Source organism: Protopterus annectens, chromosome 1.part1 (genome assembly GCF_019279795.1).
Source record: "Protopterus annectens isolate FY-2018-M chromosome 1.part1, PAN1.0, whole genome shotgun sequence".
Taxonomy (NCBI): Eukaryota; Metazoa; Chordata; order Ceratodontiformes; family Protopteridae; genus Protopterus; species Protopterus annectens.
This window is the reverse complement of record NC_056726.1, coordinates 483922741-483946747: the sequence shown is the minus strand read 5'-3', so window position 1 is coordinate 483946747 and position 24007 is coordinate 483922741. Positions and strand designations below refer to the sequence as shown.

The window sequence follows — 24007 nt, the reverse complement described above, 5'->3', positions numbered from 1 at the left end:
TATTCTGTCAGAATTGCTTTATATTCATATGCAGTGAAAGTTTTCATAAATGGCTGATTTTCTATACTTTTCTTAACTGTAGATCACTGATCTGGATCGTTGTGATTTGTATATTGCTGTATTGCGAGAGCTGCTGAAAGTACATGCTGCAGTAGGCTGGAAATGCGCTTCTTACACCTTAAGCTTTATAGCCTCATTAACTGAGTCTTCAATTCGGAATTTGCAAGCGACTAGCAGAGAGCAGGTAATGTTGTGAAATGTTTTGAGTATCACTTTGTGTGCTATGCTTTCTTTCTTTTTTATTTTTTAAAAGAATAACAGATGGTTGTGCTATGGAAAAACTTGTAAATAAAATAATTTTGTAGTTATTTTACTATCCTTTACCACTTGCAAACCTTGCTTGAAGAGAGAAAACATTTTGAAATTAACAGTTGAATCAGAAACCAGGAAATATAACTGTTGGCATGTCTGCATGCAGTGTTGTATCAGTAAATATGTATAACAGCTGAACTACCATATAAAGACTATCACCTTATATGTAAATATTCTATGTTGGCCAATACATTGTATAAAGATGCTGACAGTATATGATTTACTAGCTCTCTTACAGTGTCTTCACCACCATATTTATAATATCCATTGTTGCAGTGACTGTACAAATGTAATAACAGCACTCTTTCAGAGGAATTTTTCTCCCCAGATATAATTTGAAAATTAGCTCTACTCTGTTTACCTTTCCTAGTAAAAATGCAATAATTAAGTATTTTGCATATTTCTGGCTATTAACTAACTCCCTTGGTGGTTATACTTTGACAGTGTTTGATTTAGTTCTTCTGGACCCTTAATAGACTCTCCAGCTACTTTCATGCTTCTAACTTTGCTTGCTGGACATCTATAGACTGAGAAGAGGACTGGTTTTACATTTTTGAAGACTGACCGTGTCTACTCCTGCTTCTTCAGGAGGTCTAGGAATTTGTATTTAAGTTTGAGAAAATTGCATTGTCCTTACCCCTCTTGCCTTACTGTTTAATGTTACTTCAAGATTAGGTAGTTTATGATCATAAAATGATGTGTAACTGTTAAGACTCCTCTTAATTGTTGATAAAAAGTATTACCAAAAGCTGGAAGCCTCCTAAATTTTCATATTGGACAGCTGTAGGAGGTTGAAGAAGGCATTATTGTTTGAGGGAAGACCCTAAAAGCACTATAAATGGCTTGCATATGCCATAAAACCAAGATAATATTTGCTGGTGAGGTCCAGATGTGGCTCCTTGTCTTCCTCACCCTACCCCAATGTGTAGGTTCTAGTACAAACGTTCTAGACCCAAGCACATGTAAACTATTGTCTTGAAGCCAGGAACTCGGGCATCTTGTAGCTTGTGTAGTCTGCTTCTTGCATTCAAACTCGAATACAAGTTTTTACCATACCGGAACACATTATTCGAATATGAGCAAGGTAAGTGCATCAGCCATGGTGAGGGAGGGGGTGGGAGTGTAACTAAGAGCAGTGATCAGGATGGGTTTTAGATTTAGGGCACATGAGGATACTTTTAGTGGTAGGGAGTGGAAAGGCAGTTTTCCTGTAAGAGAGCAGGAAAGAGAATTGTAGCTTAGAGAGTGGGAATGGAGTTTTCGGGTTAGGGAGCAATCAGTGAATGTAGGTTTAAAGAGCAGTCAGGACTTTAGGGTTAGGGAGGAAGAATGGAGTTTTAGGGTAAGAGAGTGAGGACTCTGTTTAGAAACTGGATGGGAGTTTTAGGATTAGAGTTAAGGCTCTGGTACAGATATACATTTTTTAGGGACTGGCGTTGGGTGGACTAAATAGTTACAGCAGACTGGGCTAGTGGGAGTTAAAGCGCTTGCTTTTTCAAATAAGTGTGTCGTAAGCTACAAGCATGTGAGGATTTGTAGTAGGCCCAAATGCGTGCATATGGGGCTATTTCAAATGCAACTAGATATACACTAGTATTTCTGAGATTACATTATATTGTATTGTTATATTATTAGTTAATTATTAATTTAGAGACTGCATTATGTTTGCTATTAACTTCAAGAATATCTTCATTGCAGACATTTCTGCCATGGCTAGTTTTAGTTGGTTCTCATGTCACACTCACACAAAGCACTTTGAGCATTGCTGCAGGAATCTGACATCTGTTGATATTTTAGTATTTTAGTATTGCAGGATGCATCCTCCTGTAATTTCACCTTTTGCCTGTCCTTCAGCTGCATTGTACTCCTTAGAATACTTCTTAAGGGATCTTACTAACAGATGTAGTCACCACGTCAGTCGATTTGTCAGTATCTCTTCCTAACCAAGTAATTATTACCCTCTTGCTGTTAACCTGTGTTTGGATGATGACTCCTCTTAATGCCTGATGTTGGCATCCCCTGTAACGAGTTAAGTTTGTATTCATGTCTCTCTCTCTTTTGTTTTCTTTTATTACCTGTCTTACAGCGTGTTCTTACTCTTTGGATGGGGACAGAACGGCAGGCACAGTGTTTAGGCTTGCTTTCCTATTCTGATGTGTGATACAGGAGTTGGCAGCATCACCAGCACCAAGTGTGGAAAGGAAAGAGAGAGAAAAAATAGTTAGCAGGAAGTGTGGGGGTTTGCAGAAGAGGAAATTATAACACTTAAGCTTGTTGGAGAAGACTTACAAAGTCAACTGACATGATGAGTACATATCTTTTATTTTCTGTTCTCAAAAAATGTCATTATTTCAGCTCCAGATAGTACCTGACCCATAAAGTTCATACAGATGTTTTGTAAAATAATAGATGTGGATGTGTTACATAAAGTAACTAGGAGTCCTCGTGCTTGATATGTTATCATGAAAGGGATGTCCAGCTTTCTCAAGGCCTAACAGTTCATGCACTATGTTTTCATCTGGCAAAATCATTTGACATGATCCCACGTGTAATGTGTTGGGTAAATTAAAAACAGTTAATAGACTTCATTACAATTAACTGGATCAAAAATGGTTAATTAATGGTACAAAGAGAGTTTTAGCGGGGGAATACTTTCAGACTTGGTGTATCCGACTAGTGGAATATTACAGGTCTTGAAGTTGGGCCATTTCTGTTTATTTATTTTTTTCAAAGTTAAAACTGGGTGACTACAATGTGGACCTGTGGTTACCTGTATTGCAGATGAAACTGTTGCATAGGGTTTGCAGACTCTGTTCTATGACAATATTCTCCTAGTGAATATAAAGGAATATGGAGTATGATGCTTTAAAGATACTATGAACTTTCATTTTAAAATTGATGGTCATTTACTCATAATGGAAACTTTTAAAGGACCTTGCCACTGCCTTAACTTTGATCACTGATACTGTATTTGGGATAGCTCTTGTACTAAACAGTCTACTTTAGAAGACTGACAAACCAAAAGACTGAAAATTCAAAATGATGAACACATTTTTAATGCAGGGGCAACCCCCACACCCCCTGCTAACTAATATATACCAACGTCAAGATTGCACAACAGCGGAGAAGGGGCAAATTCTATCATTCAGTATTTTGACTTTTCAGTCTTTTGTTTTTTCAGTCTTCTGAAGTAGACCCGTACTAAAGGGTGATTAGAACAATCTGGTGAAATACCTGTGGCACTTTATATGACACTAATTTGGCCGTTTAAGAAGTTTAGTTTAGCTTTTTATATTCACTTACACATTTTATAACTAGAGAAAACTACGTGTTTCTTAGTAAGAAAATAATGAGGCTACAAAATTTAAACTGCTCGGATAGATCGAGAGCCATTGCTGTACTCAGTTTAATATGCTTCTGATGATCTCTGTTTGTTTTTTAATGCATTGTCGGCCTCTGTTCTTTAACAACACTGTGTCTGCAATGCAGAAGTTCTTAGTGCCAACATATGGCTGTGTAACTTTCTACTGAAATTAAGTATAGTTAATAAAAACAGAGACTGAATTAATGGTATGACAGTTACCTAGATTGTGGAATAAAATAGTGCATGTTTTACTATTTTTGTGGGAAATAACTGCAATTTTATGTGGAATAAAAACATAGATATTTGATAGTGTCATTCAGGCTTTCAGAAATTGAGTAGGTTGAAAGTTTGCTATTCATATCTGTGTTAGTGTACGAAACTCTGGACTTGGAGTGGAATAAAATCACAAAAACTTGTAGCTGTGACATCAGAAGCCTTTTGGAGAAAATGACTGTTATAAATTCTTCTTATTTTATCCAAAACAGTAAAGCAATTTTCCACTTGTTTCCTGTGCTTAGGCATATATTTTTTATTATACATTTGTTAACCGGGGGTGTCTGACTGAGCTGAAAAGGCCCTTTTTCAGCAGAGGCCCGGGGAGAAAAGCTCCACATAGAAAAATTACAGATACATTTAGTTATTTAGACATGATCAGTATACACACAAATTACAAAGGACATGTTTTTACAGTGGTATGCAACACATCAACAGTTACAGTGGAGAGAACAAACAAAAAAATATTAATTTAAAAATGAAGGTAATTAATAGATTTGTGGTGTACGGCTGAAATTTGGAACATAGGTAGAATACATACACAGTACACAGGTACAGTACATACATTGTAGATTAGCCAGTGTTTGTGATTAAGATTGAGAACTATTATCAAGTACTCTAGGTTTAATATGTAGTATATGTATGGAATATGCATATTCCTTTCTCGCATGCTTTGACATCATGTACCAGTTTAGCGCAGGACGGTCCTTTTCTGTGACTTGCATGTTTCAGATTACCATCCCAATATTCTCTGCGGAAAAATCCTCAGGTGTGATGCCTAGGTCTTACAAGTCATTTTTTAGGCTAGCCAATAAGCAACATGGTGTGTTATCCAGACCTCATGAAATAGTGTTTTTGGTCTTGGATAGTGTCTTGAGGACTTGTTCTTGGGAGATTGGGGAATGAAGATGCAGGTATGAGATCAAGGAATATAGGAAGGAAGAGGGGGCTGAAGTTTGAACTAAATTTGTCTGCTAGGATATTGGCTATGCCCTCTGTGTATGAGCCTGTGAAATAATTTACTGCTCACTGTGTACAGCGCTGTGCATTGTTTCTGAGATTTCTAACATAGTTAAAGGGATTTGATATTATCCTTTCCCTGGATGGATATTTTTACCTTGAATCTGGCATTTGTTGATTTGATCACTGCCTGGAGTTCCTTGCTAAGTTTAACAAGAGCTTTATTGACATATTGAAAGTAAAATTTATTTTTGTTCGCAGTGGGTTTATCAAAAATCCAAGACAGGAGGTACTGCCTAATTCAAGGCTGTGGTACAGAACTAGAACAGACTTGTTTTCATTTTCATTACTGTATATATTTGATATATGTGAACTATTACTTGACATTTCTTGAGTTTGTGAATTTTTTTTAAACTTTTTCCCCCACTGCCTGTTTTCCCTATTTGGTCAGTTATCCTATTCATTCCCATTGCTGAATGATAGTCGACTGAGAGGGGTTGTCATGTAGGTAGCCTTCAGGGTAGTTTGCGATCCCCCCCCCCATTTTTCTCCCCATCCATAACCTCACATACACCCATTGAGGAGATGAGGAGAGGTGTGTAGTGGGCTGTCTGCAGAGGATGTCCCCTGACATCTGCAAACGGCATGTCATTCAAGCAGCCCAGCTGTTCTTCCATGGTACAAGTGGTAGTCTGTCTGGTCTCACCTTGAAGAGCAAACTACCCTGTGTGTCTGTGGAGGCACACAAACCCCACCTTCTGCCCGGGAGTAAAGAGTAAGCCATGGCCTTTCGCTTCTTCTTCTCCCTAGCCACCTTCTTTAGTGCTAGGATTGCTATTCACACCTTGGTCACCTGGGTTTCAGTCAGGGTTCCATCCCTCTGCACCATGAAGCCAGGCCTAAGTTTGTGAAGTTGACAGATATTACAGGTGTTGGTGATATTAATTTTTAAGACATGGAATAGTTGATATGGTCACAGTAGTTAATGGTTCATTTTATGCAAGTATGACATTTAGGCAATTTTCAGAGCAGTGGGGATTTCAAAATGTAACCTCTAGTCTGAACTAGCTACAATCCAGTAACAAAGTTGGGAAGGCAATTCAAACCATAGAAAACCTCATGAAAACCTCAGGGAAGTAATAGAGACTGTTATGTAGATATTCATCTAGCTTTGCTGGAATATAGAAACATTTCCTTACAAGATGTGTGTCTCTTGCCAGCTTTGATGTGGATGGATTATCAGCCCATTTCTGCATCCTTTCCTGAGTGTGAAAACCCTGATTGTGTTTCTCAAAGATATAGTTCCCTCTAATACTTACAGTATAGTGATATATCATTAGATGTCTATTTTTTATCTGCTTAGCTCTACCTTAAAGTGAAGTGTAAGTCTTTCCATTTTTTTCAAAGTGAATATAACAGTATGTGTGGTAACTTTAAAATATTTGTCACCTGTAGTCTGTGCCAGATTTGTGATGGTGTTTCACGGTTTAATTTCTGCAAGTTTTTTGGGTTTCTAATACCATTGATGGGAATAGGCCTATTCCTAAGTCACGGTATGAGTAAAGTTCACGAAATTAGTATTGTTTCAGTCTTTGCCAGTAGCCAAAAATGCACTTTGCCACACGACTCCTGCATTTCATGTAGAGTTACAAGTATTGGTAACATATCTAAATACGACTGTAAATTCTTTTTCATGAGACTCATTGCTTGAACTGTTATTGGAACTGTCTGGGTATCTTTCTTCCACCTTGCTCTCTTTTCTGCCAGCAAATCTTGGCATTTTATGACTTTGTCTCTCTCGTTATGCAAGACACTGTAATCAGTGGGTGTCGCAATTTCAATAATCAATTCTACTTTTGTCTTTTTTTCATGGACTGCTATATCTGGTTTTAATGCATCTATTTTCTGAACTGTAGGTCATATAAATATGGGGAGATTCCTCAAGATTGGAGACATGCACTTATTAAACCTGTCTTTAAGGGAAAGGGGAGTAGGACAAACCCAGAATCATATAGACCCTTAAGTCTACTTTCATGTTGTGGAAAAATAATGGAAAAGGTAATACTGGATAAGTTATTGTCAGAACTGGATAGATTGGGACTTAAAACCATATATCAGCACGCATATGTTGAAAATAGATCTATTACCACCTGTAATGATGTTCTATAACAATATAATAACAGCTATGAATGAAAAATTGTGCTGTGATGTGATTTATATAGATTTAACTTCAGCATTTGACAGGGTCATGCACAAAACTCTGATCAATAAATTTGTACAACTAGGTATCGAGATACTGTTGATAAGATGGATAGCTGCATGGCTTACAAATAGGACATGGCAAGTATCACAGATCAACTGGACAGGTGAAATTCTTGATTACAGTCAAGGTGTCCCACAGGGCTGTGTACTAGGCCCTTACTTGTTTAGATTGTATCTTTCAGACCTTACTTTTTCATCTGAGCTGTTCTACAGTCTATATGCTGATGACCTGAAATTGGGTAAACTGATTACAAGTGTTACAGATAAGGCATGTCTGCAAAATAATTTGACTAAATTGACCATTTAGGCACAGGAGAATAATATGTTGATAAATACATTAAAAACTAAGCATATGAGATTTGGGAGACATAAACTGAAAGGTAAATGTTTAATACAGCACACAGTGATGGAAACTGTAGACTCGTTTAAGGGCCTGGGTATATGGGTAGATTCAGCTATGAGTTTTTCTAATTATATCAACCAATTGGTTAATGATAGTTACAGAACTATAGGTTGTATAAAAAGATTTATAAAGTCTAGGAAATCAGACATAATGACGTCATTGTTTGTTAGTTACATTAGACCCAAACTTGAGTATGGAATAACAATATGGTATCCCTATAGGAAAACAAGCATGAATAAACTGGAAAGAGTACAGCGGAAATATACTAAGGGCATCCATGGATGTGAAAATCTAAGTTGTTATGAAAGACTAAAATATCTGAACTTGTACAGCACAGTGTCTCTTACAGATATTTAAGAGGAGATCTTATTCAGGTATATAGGGACAACTACCTCTGGGAATGTTTGGGGTTATCAAAAAGTACTAGAGAATCGTCAGATAACTTATGTAGAAGATTCTATAAGAATGAGAAGTGTACTAATTGGTTGTCTGACAGAGTAGCTGATGCTTGGAACAGACTACCAAATTACATTAAAGCAAGCACTAGTTGTTTAGATATTTTTAAGAACAGCCTGGACATTTATTATGGGAACAAGTGTTTTGGCATATTGGCAAGCTAGAAGGGCTTTAATGTCCATGCTTGAAACATTTGTATGTATGTATGGGTGATTCCATGTGATATAAACTTTGTCATTCTCTTTAATGCTTTGTGGCTTTTGTTTCCAAAGTTTCTGTTCTACTTCATAGGGTAGGTACTAGGCTATTGGCCCTAAGGCCTATGTAAGCCTACCCAAAAAGGTACCCTGGCTTTCGCCACCCAAGAAAATTATTTTCCTGTGCCCCCTGTCGAGCAGAGCCACAGAGGTGATCCCTGGGATGAATTTCCTGTTTCCCATCCAATCAAGATTTTTCTTGAAGAGTGCTAATGAGGAGCTTTGTTTGATATAGATAGGTAGTTTGTTCCAGAGTATGGGAAGTCTCTGGGACAGGAATCTATCCCTCTAGCATGTTCTGTTTATTGTGGTGACAAGGTTTAGGTCCCTAGAGCGTGTAGCTCGGAGGGATTGGGATTTCTTTAAGTGGAGCATGTCCAACAGCTCTGGGTTTGATATAGCTTTGTATGTTTGGCAGAGATCGCCTCTGAGTAGGCGATATGCGACGGAGTAAAGCTGGAGGTTTTTGAGATGTTCTGCACAGGGCATCTGTTTGAGGCCAGTAATTCTTTGTGAGGTATTTCTGTGGCCTTTCCGGTTGTTGTAGATGTCTAGTGAGGTACATACCAAAAGGGGCATTGTACTCTATAATGGGTCTAATGAGTGACGAGTAGAGGGGAACAATGGCCTCTTTTTTCCTGGATGAGAAACCTTTTGTGATGAGGTGTGCCACATAGAAGGATTTCCTGACTACTGTGGCAATGTGATTATCAAAGGAGAGACTACTGTCCACCTGTGTCCCAAGGTCTCTTATCACACTTTCGGTGTTAAGTAGACTACCATCTATGTGGTAGCTCATGGGTACAGAGTTTTTACCAAAGGGGATGACAATGTACTTTTTGCATTGAGCTTGAGGCCATGGCTTTGACACCAGGCATCTGTCTCAGTGAAGCCCTTTTTGTAGGATGTCCACATCGTTAGGAGTTTCAGTTATGGCTCCTAATTTGCAGCCATCTGCGAACTTCGTTAGCCAAAGACCTTCTGTGTTGGCCTGTACTTCAGAAAAGTAGATACCAAACAGGAGAGGACCCAAGACTGAACCCTGTGGTACTCCACTTATCACTGGTCTGAAGTTGGATTTGGAGTCTGCTACTTTCAGAGTATGGGTTCTGTCAGTGAGCCAGTTGGCACCCCATCTTGTGACATATGTATTCATAAGTCAGTATTGTAATGTTTGCGTAATCCCCAATGCAACAGTCTTGCCACATTATTATGCCTTCAGTATACAGGCCTTATGCCATCAGTGTGTCAGACCCAGCAATAAGATGTGTGATTTGTTTTCAGCTCTGTTTTATAGAACCTGTATTTTTCAGTTTCTCCCACATGTTCAATGGACTTTGTAAATCAATATGTACATAGTCCACTATCCTGGGCCACCGATATTAGCTTTTCATCTTTTGGTTTAACTTTACCTCTCCTTAACCATTCTTACATCAAATCCTGATCATCATGAGGTTGTTCCACACTTTTTCTGCACTTAGCACAGTATGTATGCCTTTTCCACATTTCTTGTCTTCTCATCTGATCCTTCCTATATTCTTTCTTTTGTTTTTTTGATAGTCAGTTATTGCCTGATTTTTGTCTACTTCTGATTTGATTTCCATTCCTGCTTGACACCAATATGCTTCTGGTAAACTAAGCAGTCATCTTAGACTTGTTCTCCTCTTGTTTTAAAACTTTCAGTATGTTTGGATCTGTTGAGGTCAGCAGATGAGTATGCAGTCCTGCAACTGCAGATCTGTACATGTAATCAATTTCAAGGACGGCCATACCTCCTTCAGTATGAGGGATGTGTAATCTTGGCGTTCACTGATTTCTGTATTACATTTGATAAGCATGAAACATTTTTCTTTTTTTTTTTTGTCCAAGTTATCCATTAACTTTTGGGGGCCAGTCAGTCATCCCAAAACTATAATTTAAAACAAGAAGAGCAAATTGGTTTATAGCTTGGACTTGTTCCTAGATGGTCAGGGCTGTTTTAATATTAGCTTTAGTGTTCTGAAGTATTCCTTACGTTTATTTACATTTGTTCATGCTTTATTGCCGATCCTTCATAAATTCACACATATTTATACACTCCTTCCTGCTCAAGTTCCTTTATTTCAGATTTCTGTCCCAGATTGATTTTTTATTGGTGCTGCAGCTTTCCTGCTTTAAATGTTGCTTTTGCACATTTATCAATTCCAAATGACATTCTTATATAATCTGAGAAAGTTTTAACCACTTGCATGTGCTTTCAACTCCTCATCTGATGAACTCTACAGTTTTAAGTCATCCACAAAACATAGATGTTTTACAGTTGAATGCTTTCTGGGAGTCAGATTATAACCAAGACCTTATATGTTAAGTAGCCAGTTTAATGGGTTAAGGACAAGACAAAAGCAGTGGTGTTAGAAATTTTCATCCCTGTGGTAATAATTTGCCATTTGTTAAGACTTAATTGCAAAGTAGTTTTGCCACTGTTTCTTAGTCACTATAATGTAATTGATCAATGTAAACTGTATCGTCTACATCTGTAAGCACTCCTTTATCCATGAATGTAGGATGGTGTCAATTTTTTTTTTGTAATCTGTTCATGTCATATTTAGATTCTTCCCCTTTTTCCAAATAAAGTCTACATTATGACTTTATTTAACAACAAATGATGCTTTGTTCCATATGATTCTTTTTTGTTACCCTTTTGTTCTGTTGCCATAATTGAATTTCCTTCTAAATGACTATAAAGCCTGTCGGCATCAATTCCAGGATATAATTTGTACATTGTCAGAAGGCAAATTATTGGTCTGTAGTTTTTAGGATGGCTTGTAGGTTTACTCTTAAGTAGAAGTATACTTTTTCCAGTTTTTAACCTGGTTGGTGTCTGTTTGGGATGCGCATACAGGTAGTTCTTACTCAGGGCTAAATCTTTGTGTAAAGATGTTAAACTTTTAGCCAGAAGTTAGGTACTGCATCTGTGCCTAAGGTTTTCAGTCAGGAGCTTTTCTTAATTTTGTTTCAGTTTCTCTTGCCGTTACTTCATCCCATTTCATATCCTGTACATTTGAACTTCTTACTGGTTCGAAAGACATGCGTAAATGGGCGTGCCTTCATTGAAGGTTGAACGTCGAGCTGGCACCATGGAATTCCGCTGTGGCGACCCCTAACTGGGAAAAGCCAGAAGACAACAACAACTGTTTCTTCTACTACTTCTGTCCATTCAGAATCTTTGTTTCGTAGGTTCTTCATAAATATTTCTCCAAAATGTGTCTATTTCTTCTTTTTTGGTGGAGTTTCACTCCTTTTGCTTTGCTTCCCAATTCTCTATAATACTTTTTTGGGTAATCAATGAATTGCTTATTTTGTACTTTTCTTTTATGTTCATCCGCATATCTTCTAAGTTTTCTGTCTGTGCTGATATCTTTAGTATAATATTTGCAATAGTATATGATAGATTCTGGGTTGTTCTGATAATGCGAGTTGCTTTTATCACATCTATCTTTCTAAATATTTTTGTTGATCTTTTCCCTCCTCTATCAGTTCTTGTCTTAATTGATTTATAGTTTTCTCTGTTCGATGCTTCCATGATGGCATTTTATTTCTTCCCTTCCTTTCCCTTATTGTTCTGCATTTTTGTGGTAGACTTTATATATTATTACTTTAGCTGCACAGTAATATATCATGTTAACTATTGCTGTTAAGTTGTCTATCTCGTCTTCGTTCTTGCTGGTTGGGATTGGAGTCGATCCTCGGCTCTGACGCTGCCATCTTCTATAGCTCGAGAGCTGTTTACTGGCTCGAGGCTACCCCTTATCCCATGATGCCTAGCGATAGCTACCCAGATCTCGTTTGCCGCTTCAGCTGCGAGGTGTCGTTTTTCTGGCTCAGGCTCGTATAAAGTTTTTTATAGAACTTTCTTACTTTAGAAATAGTCCTTTTTCTGGTTTATTTTTAACTTTTAGTCTTGTTTTTTTTCTGTTAGCTAGAATTTAATTGTAGCATTCTTTCCCTTCCATGTAGAACTCGTTTAACTTAGAGAGTTCTCCCCCTCCCCCCCTTATCCTTTTCTTGTCAGGTTAGCCGTTTAGATTAGAGGCTTTCCTTCTACCCTTCCTTTCATAGGCTGTCGGATCATGATTTGGAGGGAGTAGTCAGTAGGTTGCTAAAGTCGCAGGCACTTGCCAAGATGTTGTCCAGCCCTCCTCAACAGGTGTCTGCTTTGTCCATGTCTATCGATGTTCCTCCTCCGACTCCTTTGAGTTCGGAGCCGGAGTTCGTTGGGGTTCGAGTAGTGGAACCGTTTGCTCCGATAACGCTATCTCCTTTGGTTCCATAGTCTGCTCCGATCCCCTCAATGGTGCCATCCGTTGAGGGATCTGGGCACCAGGGCTCCCTCATCGGCTCCGAGGGGGCGAGTGGCATCAGACCTTTGTCCGACCCCGTTCTTCCTCTCGGAGCTTCGGCACAGGTGAGCTCGGCTCCTACATCGGCCTTGAAGCAGTCTCCCTTGATGCGGAGAAGGATTCCGATTTCCTTGGAACCAGAGCCTTCTCTGCATCGTGGCAGGGACGCCTTCGATGTCATGAGGAGTGTGCTGCCACTGATTCAGCTCCACTATCGGCCCCACCGGCTCCGTCCCCTGTAGTGCCTATGACAACCTCTGCTCTTCCTCCAGACCCTAAGCGTGGGGAACCGGTGCTCCAGGGCACCCCATTGGGTGTTTCCTCTTCTTCTGAGGCCTCCCCTGACCATTCAGAGGAGCCCCCTCGTCAAAAGAAGTGCAAGAGGAAGCACATTGACTCCCCTGAGTCTGTCACTTCTGATACAGACTTGGATGAATCGGAAGGGTCCCCGAGATCCCCCTCTGAAGATGTTTCCTTCTCGGACATCCTAGAAATGCTTAAGCAGAGGGGGAACTGGAATCCCCTAGCCCCTACCGAGGATGAGTCTGTATTCCTGGATGCTTTCGCTTCCCGACCTTCCACCTCCTAGGTTTCTCCACCTTTCGATCCACTTATGGCAGTGGTGGCTCGAAAGGCTTGGTCAACTCCAGATACAGTGGAACCAACTCCGAGGAGACCTAGCAAGTTCATCACAGCACCCCATGATAAGCAGTTCCTTACCAAAGGTGTTCCTGTTGATGCCATGGTGGTAGCAGCAGCCACCAAAAAAGAGTTAGCGGAGACCTCTTAGTCTGTCCATTCTCCTAACAAGGAGTCTAGGACTATGGACAGATACGGGAAGCGAATGTTTGCTTCGGCGACCTTTTCTATGAGGTCACTGAACTACTTATGCCATTTTACCTGGCTTCAGAGGGATCTCCTTAAAGAGCTCGGAGATGCCCTTCAGGATCCATCAGCTTAGGGGGCTCAAGCTAAAATAGCTTCCCAGCTGGCGACGCTTAATTCTGCAGTCAACTCCTCCATGAGGCTCATTTCCTATGCAGCCGATGGTGCGAGCAGAGCCGCAGGTACGGGTGTGGCCCTTAGGAGGCATTCATGGATGTGGCTGTGTAATTTTGCGGAACCCTTTAGAGTGTCATTCAACAACACCCCCTTTGATGGTTCCTTTATTTTTGGACCACAGGTGAAAGACACTTTGACTAGGTGTGAGCAAGAAGGCAAGACACACTCTGCCGTGGGAGTCTTTTGGGAGCCTTGCCTGACACACGTAGCGATTTTTCCTCCAGGGGCAGAGGGGGAAACAATAACAACAGATGCCGCCCTCGTGGCAGAGGGGGTCCGCAGAACCAGGGCAAAAGAGAATCTTTTTCTGATGAGCCCTTTCATCATCCCTGAAGGGTTGCCCGGCTGCTCACCTCTGGAGGTAGTCGGGGGAAGACTTTCACTGTACCCAAAAGCCTGGCAAAATTTAACGCAAGACAGATGGGTACTGTCCATTATATCCGGAGGTTACAAAATTCCCTTCTGTCAACCCCCCCTTACCGTCAAGGAAATCCCTTCCAGATGTTCCACCCAATCTGAAGGACCAAGCAGTAATAGAAGTTTCAAAACTGCTAGAAAAAAAAGAGTCATCCAGGAAGTCCCGTCAGACCAGCACGGATCCGGAATTTACTCAAGGTTCTTTTTGGTACCAAAAAAGACAGGGGACTGGAGACCGATTTTGGATCTCAGCAGACTAAACAGGTCTGTACAAAGAACAAAGTTTCGGATGGTCACGCTACAGTCCATTCTACCCTTTCTGGGTCAGGACAATTGGATGTGCTCAATAGATCTTCAGGATGCGTACTACCATATTAAGATGGACAGGCGCTCCAGGAGATTTCTTCGCTTCCGGCTGGGAGCCAGTCATTACCAGTTCAGAGCCCTGCCCTTTGGTATCACCACAGCCCCCAGGGTGTTCACCAAATGTATGGCAGTGGTCACGGCTCACCTGAGACATCGAGGATTCCAGGTTTTTCCATATCTAGATGACTGGCTCCTCACTGCTACTGCCAGGTATCAACTTCTGCAGGCCAGGGACTACACAATCACAATCTGCTCCCAGCTAGGCATTACAAGAAACTTCGAAAAATCTGCCTTGTTGCCCTGTCAACATAGGAGCAGACTTAGACACAAGGAACATGTCCACAAGGCTACCACCAGAAAGGGTGTCTACAATTCATCAGCAAGTGCAAATTCTCATGCAGAGCAAAAGAATTCAAGTCAGGTTCGTCCTTCAAACTCTGGGTTCCATGGCAGCAGCCATTCTTCTAATCCCACTGACCCGCTTTTACATGAGGATCCTTCAGTGGCTTCTGTTCACACAGTGGTCTTTCCAACAGCTGCCCATGTCTCACATGATCTTGATTACAGAAGCATGCAAAAGACACCTTTCCTGGTGGATGATCTCCCCACTAGTGACTCAGGGCAGACCCTTCATTCAGCCCCCCTCCGGTAGCCACAGTGACCACAGACGCCTCCCTGATAGGGTGGTGGTGGGGGCATTATCAGGCCAGGACAGTCCAAGGCACTTGGCAGCCCCACGCGTACCATCTGCACATAAACGTCCTAGAAATGAGAGCTGTGTTCCTGGCATTGCAAGCCCTTCAAGACTCTCTAACTTCTGGGACCATTGCGATTCAAACAGACATGTCAGTGGTGTGGTACATCAACAAGCAGGGCGGAACCAGGTCCTACCCCCTGTGTCGAGAAGCACTCAGACTGTGGCAGTGCGCGATTTCCTCCCAACGTTTTCTGATTGTGACACACATCCCTGGGAAGTCCAACGTCATAGCGGACAGGCTCAGCAGAGCTATCCTCATGCCTCACAAGTGGTCTCTGAATCAGGAAGTTGCGGATCTTATCTTCCGCAAATGGGGACAGCCTTGCTGCGATCTTTTTGCCACCCCCTTCAACAGCAAATGCAGCAACTACTTCTCCCTTCTTCTGCTTCCAGGTCACCCACCCAGAGACGCTCTAGTCCACAATTGGCCTCAGGGACTTCTTTATGCCTTTCCTCCGTTTCCAAAACTCGTACAGAAAGCTATATCGTTGGGCTGCAAAATGATCCTCATTGCCCCCTACTGGCCTTGACAGATATGGTTTCCATTCCTGCACCATTACCTTCTAGATCAGCCCTGGACTCTGGATCCGATTCCAGACCTACTGATTCATCAGTCAGGCGGGTTGCATTAATCCCCCCAAACACTCCAGCTCACAGCTTGGTTGCTCCACTTCCAACCTTAGCCAGGCTTCCCAGCATTTCCCCAGCTGTATGCCAGATCATTGTCTCCTCTCACAAGTCCACAACTAGAAAGACTTATGCTAGTAAATGGAAACGTTTTTCTTGTTGGGCAGAGGCTAGGAACGTAGATCCCTTTTCAGTCCCAGTCCACAAAATTCTGGAATTCCTAGCACAACTTTTTCATTCCGGGTCCGCTTCTGCTACAATCAGGGTCCAATTAGCAGCCATTTCTAATTTTCATGTTGAATTGTCAAATTCAAACATTATGTCTCATAAGCTATGTAAAACTTTTTTGAAAGGGACTACTCTCCTTAGACCTCCAGTGAGAGATCCCTCTCCTCCTTGGAACCTTAATTTGGTTCTAACCTCCTTAACTCTGCCCCCCTTTGAACCAGCAGCATCCTGCTCCATTCAGTTTCTATCTTGGAAGACACTCTTTCTGGTAGCTATTACTTCAGCCAGACGCGTCTCTGAACTTCAGGCACTATGTGTTCGTCCTCCATACTTGGTTTTTCATAAGGATAGGGTTGCTCTGAGGACTAGTCCTTCGTTTCTTCCGAAAGTCTGCACAGAAAATAATTTTAACCAATCTATACACCTTCCTGTGCTTTTCTCTAACCACACCGAGGCAGAGTGCAAATTACACCAATTGGACGTTCATAGACGATTGCGTTTTTACCTGCACAGAACTAAGGAAATAAGGAAGTCGGACCAGCTATTCCTTTCTTATGCCTTATGCAAACGAGGTCTCCCAGTTTTCAAGGTAACCTTATCCAGATGGTTGTCTCACACTATTACTTTCATTTATCAGTTAAGGAACAAAGAGTTACCTGTCAAACCGAAAGGTCTTTCTACTAGGGCCTTGGCCACCTCTGTAGCCTTCCAATCTAGGTTGCCCATGGATTCTATCTGTGCAGCTGCTACGTGGGCAAATCCTCATAGCTTTATTTCTCATTACAAACTAGATATGGTCTCCAGGAGCAGAAGCTGCCTTTGGTTCCACTGTTCTGAAGAGTCTGTTCCAATGAGCCTCCCAGGATTCTAGGTGCTAGGGACGCTGTCCCAACCAGCAAGAACGAAGGTGAGATGAAGACAACTGACATGGAACGTTATGCTAGGTACATAACTTCTTTTTATATCACAAGACTTTCTATTAATAGTCTTGATTGTTGTGTTCATCTGTTTTATCAGGCTTCTAACATTCTGGGTCTTACTGACATTCTGTAGTCTATTATTTTCATTGATCTTAATATGTCTATCTATCTCTATTAAGTCAAGCAAGTCCTTCCTTAGATCATTTTCTTTTAAACTGAGGGCACATTCTTTGCTCTGTCTTTCTTCCAGGCACTCTACAGAAAGTTCCAGAACATCTTTCTGTGACATATTTTCTTCACTTCATCCTGCGTCATCCATTGCTCTTTCATATGGGAAACTCGCTGATATGTCACTTCACAACATTGACTGCATCAGAGTTGCCACTGTTTCCTGCTCTTTCCCTTGGTGTGCAATTCCAGCTGAACTTTTCCACTAGTTTCGTACTGAAAGCTGAAGAGCATCTTCATGTGGCAAGTGATTAGATGCTTCCTGTTCCACCTGCTTCTTCTTAATTTGAGGACTATCTATTCCATCGTGCTGTCATGATACTAGAGTTGGATTTTCTACACTAAATCCTTCACCTTGCAGGTAATTCACAACTTCAGTTTCTATTTCTTTAACGTCTCAATAACTAATTTTCTTTTCTGCCTTCCACCTTTGTTTTCTTATGTTTTGTATTTTGAAATTTTCCAAATCTGAATGTCTTTGCCTGTATTTCTATTCAAATATCTCTGGTACTGTTTTTTTTCCTGTTGACAAGTTTTGCTTTCTCGTTTGCATAAATATTGCACCATATTAAATCTTTTTCTTTCCCATGTCTATATTTCTTCTTAAGATGTCTCTCACTTCACCTGTTTGTAATTAATTTGAAGACTCATTGTTCCAGTATGCTGTAACATAACCTGTGTTAGACGAAATCCTTCACTTTGCAGGTATTCCATAACTTCAACTTCTATTTGTTTAATTTCTATTTTACTAATCCTATATTCTACATTCCCTTTGGGATCTTATTTTTTTGTTTAGGGAAGTTTTCCATATCCGGGTGCTTTTGCCAGTATTTCTCTTCAAATATCTTTGGAGCTGTTTTTTGTATTGACTAGTTTGGCTTTCTCCTTTGCAGAAATGTTGCACCACATCAGATCTCTTTCTTCCCCATGTCCATGTTTCTTTTTTACATCTTTCAAAAATCTCTAGGTTTTGTTTTTTCATATTTTTGTATTTCCTGTCTCACTTCTTTTTCAAAGTGGCCCAAAATTTCTGTGTCTGTGTAATATTTTTTATGGATCTATTGAATTAATGAATACAAATTTGCATTTGAAACTTTTGACAGTTTTTCTGGTATAAATATTTTTCTTTCCTGTAATTTCTCTCAATATTTTTGAGTATCTTCTATTTGGAAATACTGGGCTTCTTGCTTAATACAAAAAACATTTTAAAAGACACAAAATCGCTGGAAAACTAAAAAACTGTTCCAAACCAAGACCAAAAGACACGGAAACCAAAGGTTAGCGCTTTCATTCACTTTAATATGCTGTGAACTTCATTAGAAAAACACTCTAACCACCCTAAAACAGCATTTAAATACTTAATTAGCAGTCACGTGACTGAATAATCATAGTTTAAAAAGAAAGCTCATTTTTATAAATGTAAAAAAATCCATACAAAAATCCATATAGTGGAAATAGTAGAAGTAGAAAACATAATTAAAAAGTTTTTTGTACATTCTAATAAATGTCATAAAATGAAGTTTTAAAAAAAACTTTATAGCTTAGTTTGCAAAAAACACTTTATGTTAATGGTGTCATTTAGCCCTGGTGCAACATCTGCACCCAAGTAAATTTGCCATAGGGATTCTTTGCATTCTAACCAGGTTTTATAATCACCCGAAAAAGTTTCTTGACTGACAGTATATATCACTGAAAAAACAATTTTTTGAAGTCAATACAAATACTAGCATGTTTTACCAAAGCATTGGTTTGTTCTTTTTTCTTAATTGCTAAAAGATGTTCATAAATACTTCTTTTTAAACACCTAGTAGTGTTTCCTATGTAATAACTTGGGCAGGATAAACATTGTGCAACATATACTACCATTTCACTTTGACAAGTGTAATATCCTTTGGCCCAAAAAGTTCTTTTTATGTGACTAAATTCCACTGAAGATGTGTTACTGATGTACCTACACTGTCTACAAGAATTACAAGAATAACTACCTTTTTTTCTGAATGAGTGCACTTTTAATGTCAATTTTGTTGTTGCAACCCTGTTCTAATAAACTCTTAATGTTTGTAACTTTTTTTTTATAAGTAAACAAATGTTGCAGTCCTATAATCTTGGCTAAATCTATACTACCTAATACAATTTTCCATTTGTCAACTATAATTTCTCTAATGGTCCACACCTCATTAACTATAGGAAGTGGAAATGAAAATGTAAAGCAGCTGTTCAAATTCTTGGAGTGGTCGCTGATACCCTGTCCTTCAATCAATGCTTCAAATTGGGTGTGACCTCTCAAAATTGGACTTGCCTTGCTGTCTCTTAACTTTAGAACTTCATTTTCTATTTGGTTCAGCCATAATCTGTCATAATCTCTAGCCTCAAATAAAGTTCTCAAAATCTCCATTTCTTTTGTAAAGTCAGTATCTGATGTAGTTAATCTACTAAGTCTAATTAGTTGTCCTTTAACAACACCCTTTTTCATGTGAGGAGGATGAAGGCTGTCTCTATGTAGATATTGGTTGGCAAACACTGGCTTTCTATAAATGCTACTGATAAACTGTTTGGACTGAAAGTCAAATGTCAAATTTAAATCCAAAAAGTTAAGACTACAACCAAAACCACTGATGGTGAACTTTATGAAGTCAGTGGAATTGTTTAAATCAGAAACTAGCATTTCGAAATCTTCATAGCTACCTTGCCAAAGAAAAAGAGATCATCACTGTAACGGCGATATATCAGTATCCTATCAAACAACCTGTGTTTAATAAGAAACTTATTTTCCCAATTCGCCATCACAAGGTTAGCAAAAGCAGGGGCAACTCTAGCCCCCATAGCTACTCCTGATGTTTGTTTGTACAGTTGTTCATTGAATTTAAAAAAATTATTATCAAGAACAAGATCCATTAGTGCACAAACAGTAGTTACCTTTGTATTGTCAAAATCAGTATTTGTAGTTAAGTGTTCTCTCAAAAATTCCAAGCCTATTTCCTGATCAATGCAGGTGTAAAGCGAAATTACATCCAAAGAAGCAAAATCAAAAGTACTATCTGGTAGTCTAAAGTCCCTTAGGATTTCTAATAGATGCCATGAATCTTTCAGGTAATGTTTCGAAGCCTGCATCACAGAATTTAAAATAAAATCCAGCCAAATAGACAGTGTTTCTGTCTTAGACTTTGCTGCAGATATAATTGGTCTAAAAGGGGGATTAACATTGTTTTTCTGTATCTTTGGAATACCAAAGAGTACTGACATTTTGGGAAATTCAACTTGTAAATAGACGTAAGTTTGATAATCTATTTCTCCTTGGCAAAACATGTCAAACAGTAAGGTGTCCAATTTCAGATAACTATTTTTAATAGTGGACAACTCTACCCTCTGATATGTATCATTGTCTTTTAACATTTCTTCCATTGCTGTAATATAGTCTTTTGTATCCATAATAACAATTTCCCCCCTTTATCTGCTCTCATAACCCTAACTTGGGTATTAGTGCACATACTTTTGTGTGCTTTTTCTTCCAAATCAGTCAAATTGTGAACCTTGTTGTCAGGCTTTAACGGTCTAAAGCTGGATTCACATATATTTTGGAAGACTTGCAGGTCTTCCAAAATATATGTGAATCCAGCTTTAGATAGTTAAACTGTTTTTTGCAAACTAAGCTAAAAGTTTTTTAAAACTTCATTTTATGACATTTATTAGAATGTACAAAAAACGTTTTAATTATGTTTTCTACTTCTACTATTTCCACTATATGGATTTTTGTATGTATATTTTTACATTTATAAAATGAGCTTTCTTTTTAAACTATGATTATTAAGTCATGTGACTGCTAATTAAGTATTTAAATGCTGTTTTAGGGTGGTTAGATTGTTTTTCTGATGAAGTTCACAGCATATTAAAGTAAATGAAAGCGCTAACCTTTGGTGTTCATGTCTTTTACTTCTTGCATAATAGTAATGCATAATTTCTTGCTTATCTTCAGCAGTACACTCTATCATCTTTATGGCTCTTTTTATGTCTGTCAGTTTGTGTTTTTTGTGAAATGCTACTTCCCTTCTACAACATGGGGGCCATTTTCCCCCAGAGTCTTGCCTAACCCCATTTTAGGAATGTTTCCGTATAGTGAGGCTTCTGTGCTGCCATTTTTTTCCAGTTCTGGTATCAATGTGCATACCAGGATTGGGCACTTTTTTATCCTGGGACTTGTGCACCCAACTGTCATTTTTGTTTCTTAAACTACCTCTGTCCACGATTATATGCTATGTAAAATACAGTCTGTGTATAGTCAGTGTCTGCTTTGGGAGATTTTGTGAAAACAGGGTCCACCATGTTAAAGTACTTATGAAGACTTGAGGATCAGTTCAGTTCCAGCAGTACTAGTCTCCTTTTCTTGTTCATTTTATCATCTCTCCATTTGGACCTCATGGTGGTTTCTCATGGTTTAATTTCTCCAAGACATTTGGGTTTCTAATGCCATGATGAGAATAGATCACATTCCTAAGTCAAAGTATGATTAAAGTTCATGAAATTAGTATTGTTTCAGTCTTTTGATATTGGTTAAAAGTGTTCTTCTCTGGTCCCACAATGTGTCCACAATCGACTCCTGCAATTTGTACAGAGCTACATGTATCGGTAGTTTATCTAAATACGACTGTAAATTCTTTTTTTTTTTTTTTTTTTACGAGACCCATTGCTCTTGCTACACTATTGGAACTATCTGGGTATCCTCCTTCCACATCGCCCTCCTTTCTGTCTGCAAATCCTGGTATTTTATGACTGTCTCTCTCTCTCTCTGTATAAGACACCGTAATCACTGGATGTAGCAATTTCAATATTCAATGGGACTTTTGTCTTCTTTTCATGGACTACTGTATCTTGTTTTCTCATATCTATTTTTTTGAACTGCTTATAATGGGTGATCCCATGTGGTATAAACTTCATAATTTTCTGCAACTCTTTGTTGCTCATGTTTCCAATGCTTCTCAGCTACTTTAATTTTGTAATATTGTAATATTTGCATAAGCTGTAATGCAACAGTCTTGCCACACATATTATGCTTTTCAGTTTACAGGCCCTCTGCCATTAGTGTATCACACCTAGCAACAAGATGTGTGATTGTTTCCAGTTCTGTTTTACAAAACCTGCATTTGTCTGTTTCTCCAACATGGTCAATGTACTTTACTAACCAGTGCATATGTAGTCCACTATCCTGCACAGCCAATATTAACCTTTCATCTTTTGTTTTAAATTCACCTCTCCTTAACCAGTTCTGCGCCATATACAGATCGACATGAGGTTGTTCCAGGAGTTTTCTGTAATTGCAACTATATTTATGCTTTTTCCACATTTCTTGCCTTCTCATAGGTTGGTACTAGGCTATCGGCCGTAGGGCCTATACAAGCCTAGCCATAACAATTCCCTGGATATTTCTTCCCACAATATTTGCTTCTCTGGACCCCTGTCTAGCAGGGCGCCTGACATGATCCCTGGGGTGAATTTCCCATCTCTCATCCAATCATCAGTGTTCCTTTTGAAGAGGGCCAAGGAGGCACTTTGCTTGACATGTATGGGCAGTCTATTCCAGAGTATGGGGAGTCTCTGGGTCAGGAACCTATCCCTCCAGCATGTTTTGTTCATTGTGATGACAAGGTTTAGATCCCTGGAGTGTGTGGCTCTGAGGGATTGGGATTTCTTTAAGTGGAGCATGTCCAACAGCTCAGAGTTTGACATGGCCTTGTATGTTAAGCAGAGATCGCCTCTGAGTAGACGATAAGCCACAGAATGTAGCTGGAGTTTCTTTAGACGGTCAGCATATGGCATCTGCTTTAGGCCTGTGATTCTTTTAGTGAGGTATTTCTGTGGCCTTTCCAGCTGTTACAGATGTCTTGTGAGGTACATACCAAACGGGGCATTATACAATATAATGGGTCTAATGAGGGATGAGTACAGTAGGACAATGACCTCCATTTTTCTGGATGAAAAGCCCTTAGTGATGAGGTGTGCCACATAGAAGGATTTCGTGACTGTTGTCGTGATGTGGTTATCGAAAGTGAGACCACTGTCCACCTGTGTCCCTAAGTCTCTCATCACACTTTCTATGTTTAGTGTACTGCCACCTATGTGGTAATTCATGGGTACATTTTTTTTCCAAAGTGGATAACTATACATTTCTTGGCATTGAGCTTGAGCCCATGGCTCTGGCACTAGGCATCTGTTTTTGTAAGGCCCTTTTGTAGAATATCCACATCATTTGGGGATTCAGTAATGGCTCCCAGTTTGCAGTCATCTGCTAACTTTGTTATCCAGAGTCCCTTAGTGTTGGCCTGTACTTCAGAGAAGTAGATGCCAAATAAGAGTGGTCCCAGGACTGAACCCTGAGGTACTCCACTTGTCACTTGTCTGGAGCTGGATTTGGATTTGGATTTGGCTACTTTTACGGTCTTCTTCTTCATCTGATCCTTCACCTTCTATTGTTTCTTTCATTTTCTGGCACATTCAGTTGCTGCCTGATTTTTACTCTACTTCTGGTTTGATTTCCATTCCCTCTTGACACTGATATACTTCTGCTAATCTAAACAGGGAAGTCATCTTAGACTTGTTCTCTTCATGTTTTAAAACTTTCACTATGTTTGGATGAGGTCAGCAGCTATGTATGCAGTCCTACGATTGCAGATTTATACATGTA

General features: G+C 39.5%; 1 protein-coding gene across 1 annotated transcript in view; it reads left to right on the top strand.

Moving 5' to 3' along the window:
- The window catches only part of TARBP1 (TAR (HIV-1) RNA binding protein 1), a 2802917-nt gene that overhangs the window by 1105383 nt on the left and 1673527 nt on the right, over positions 1-24007 (top strand). The window contains exon 14 of the mRNA XM_044087106.1: positions 83-244. Within this exon, the coding sequence (XP_043943041.1) occupies positions 83-244 (162 nt within the window). The remainder of the gene's footprint in view (positions 1-82; positions 245-24007) is intronic.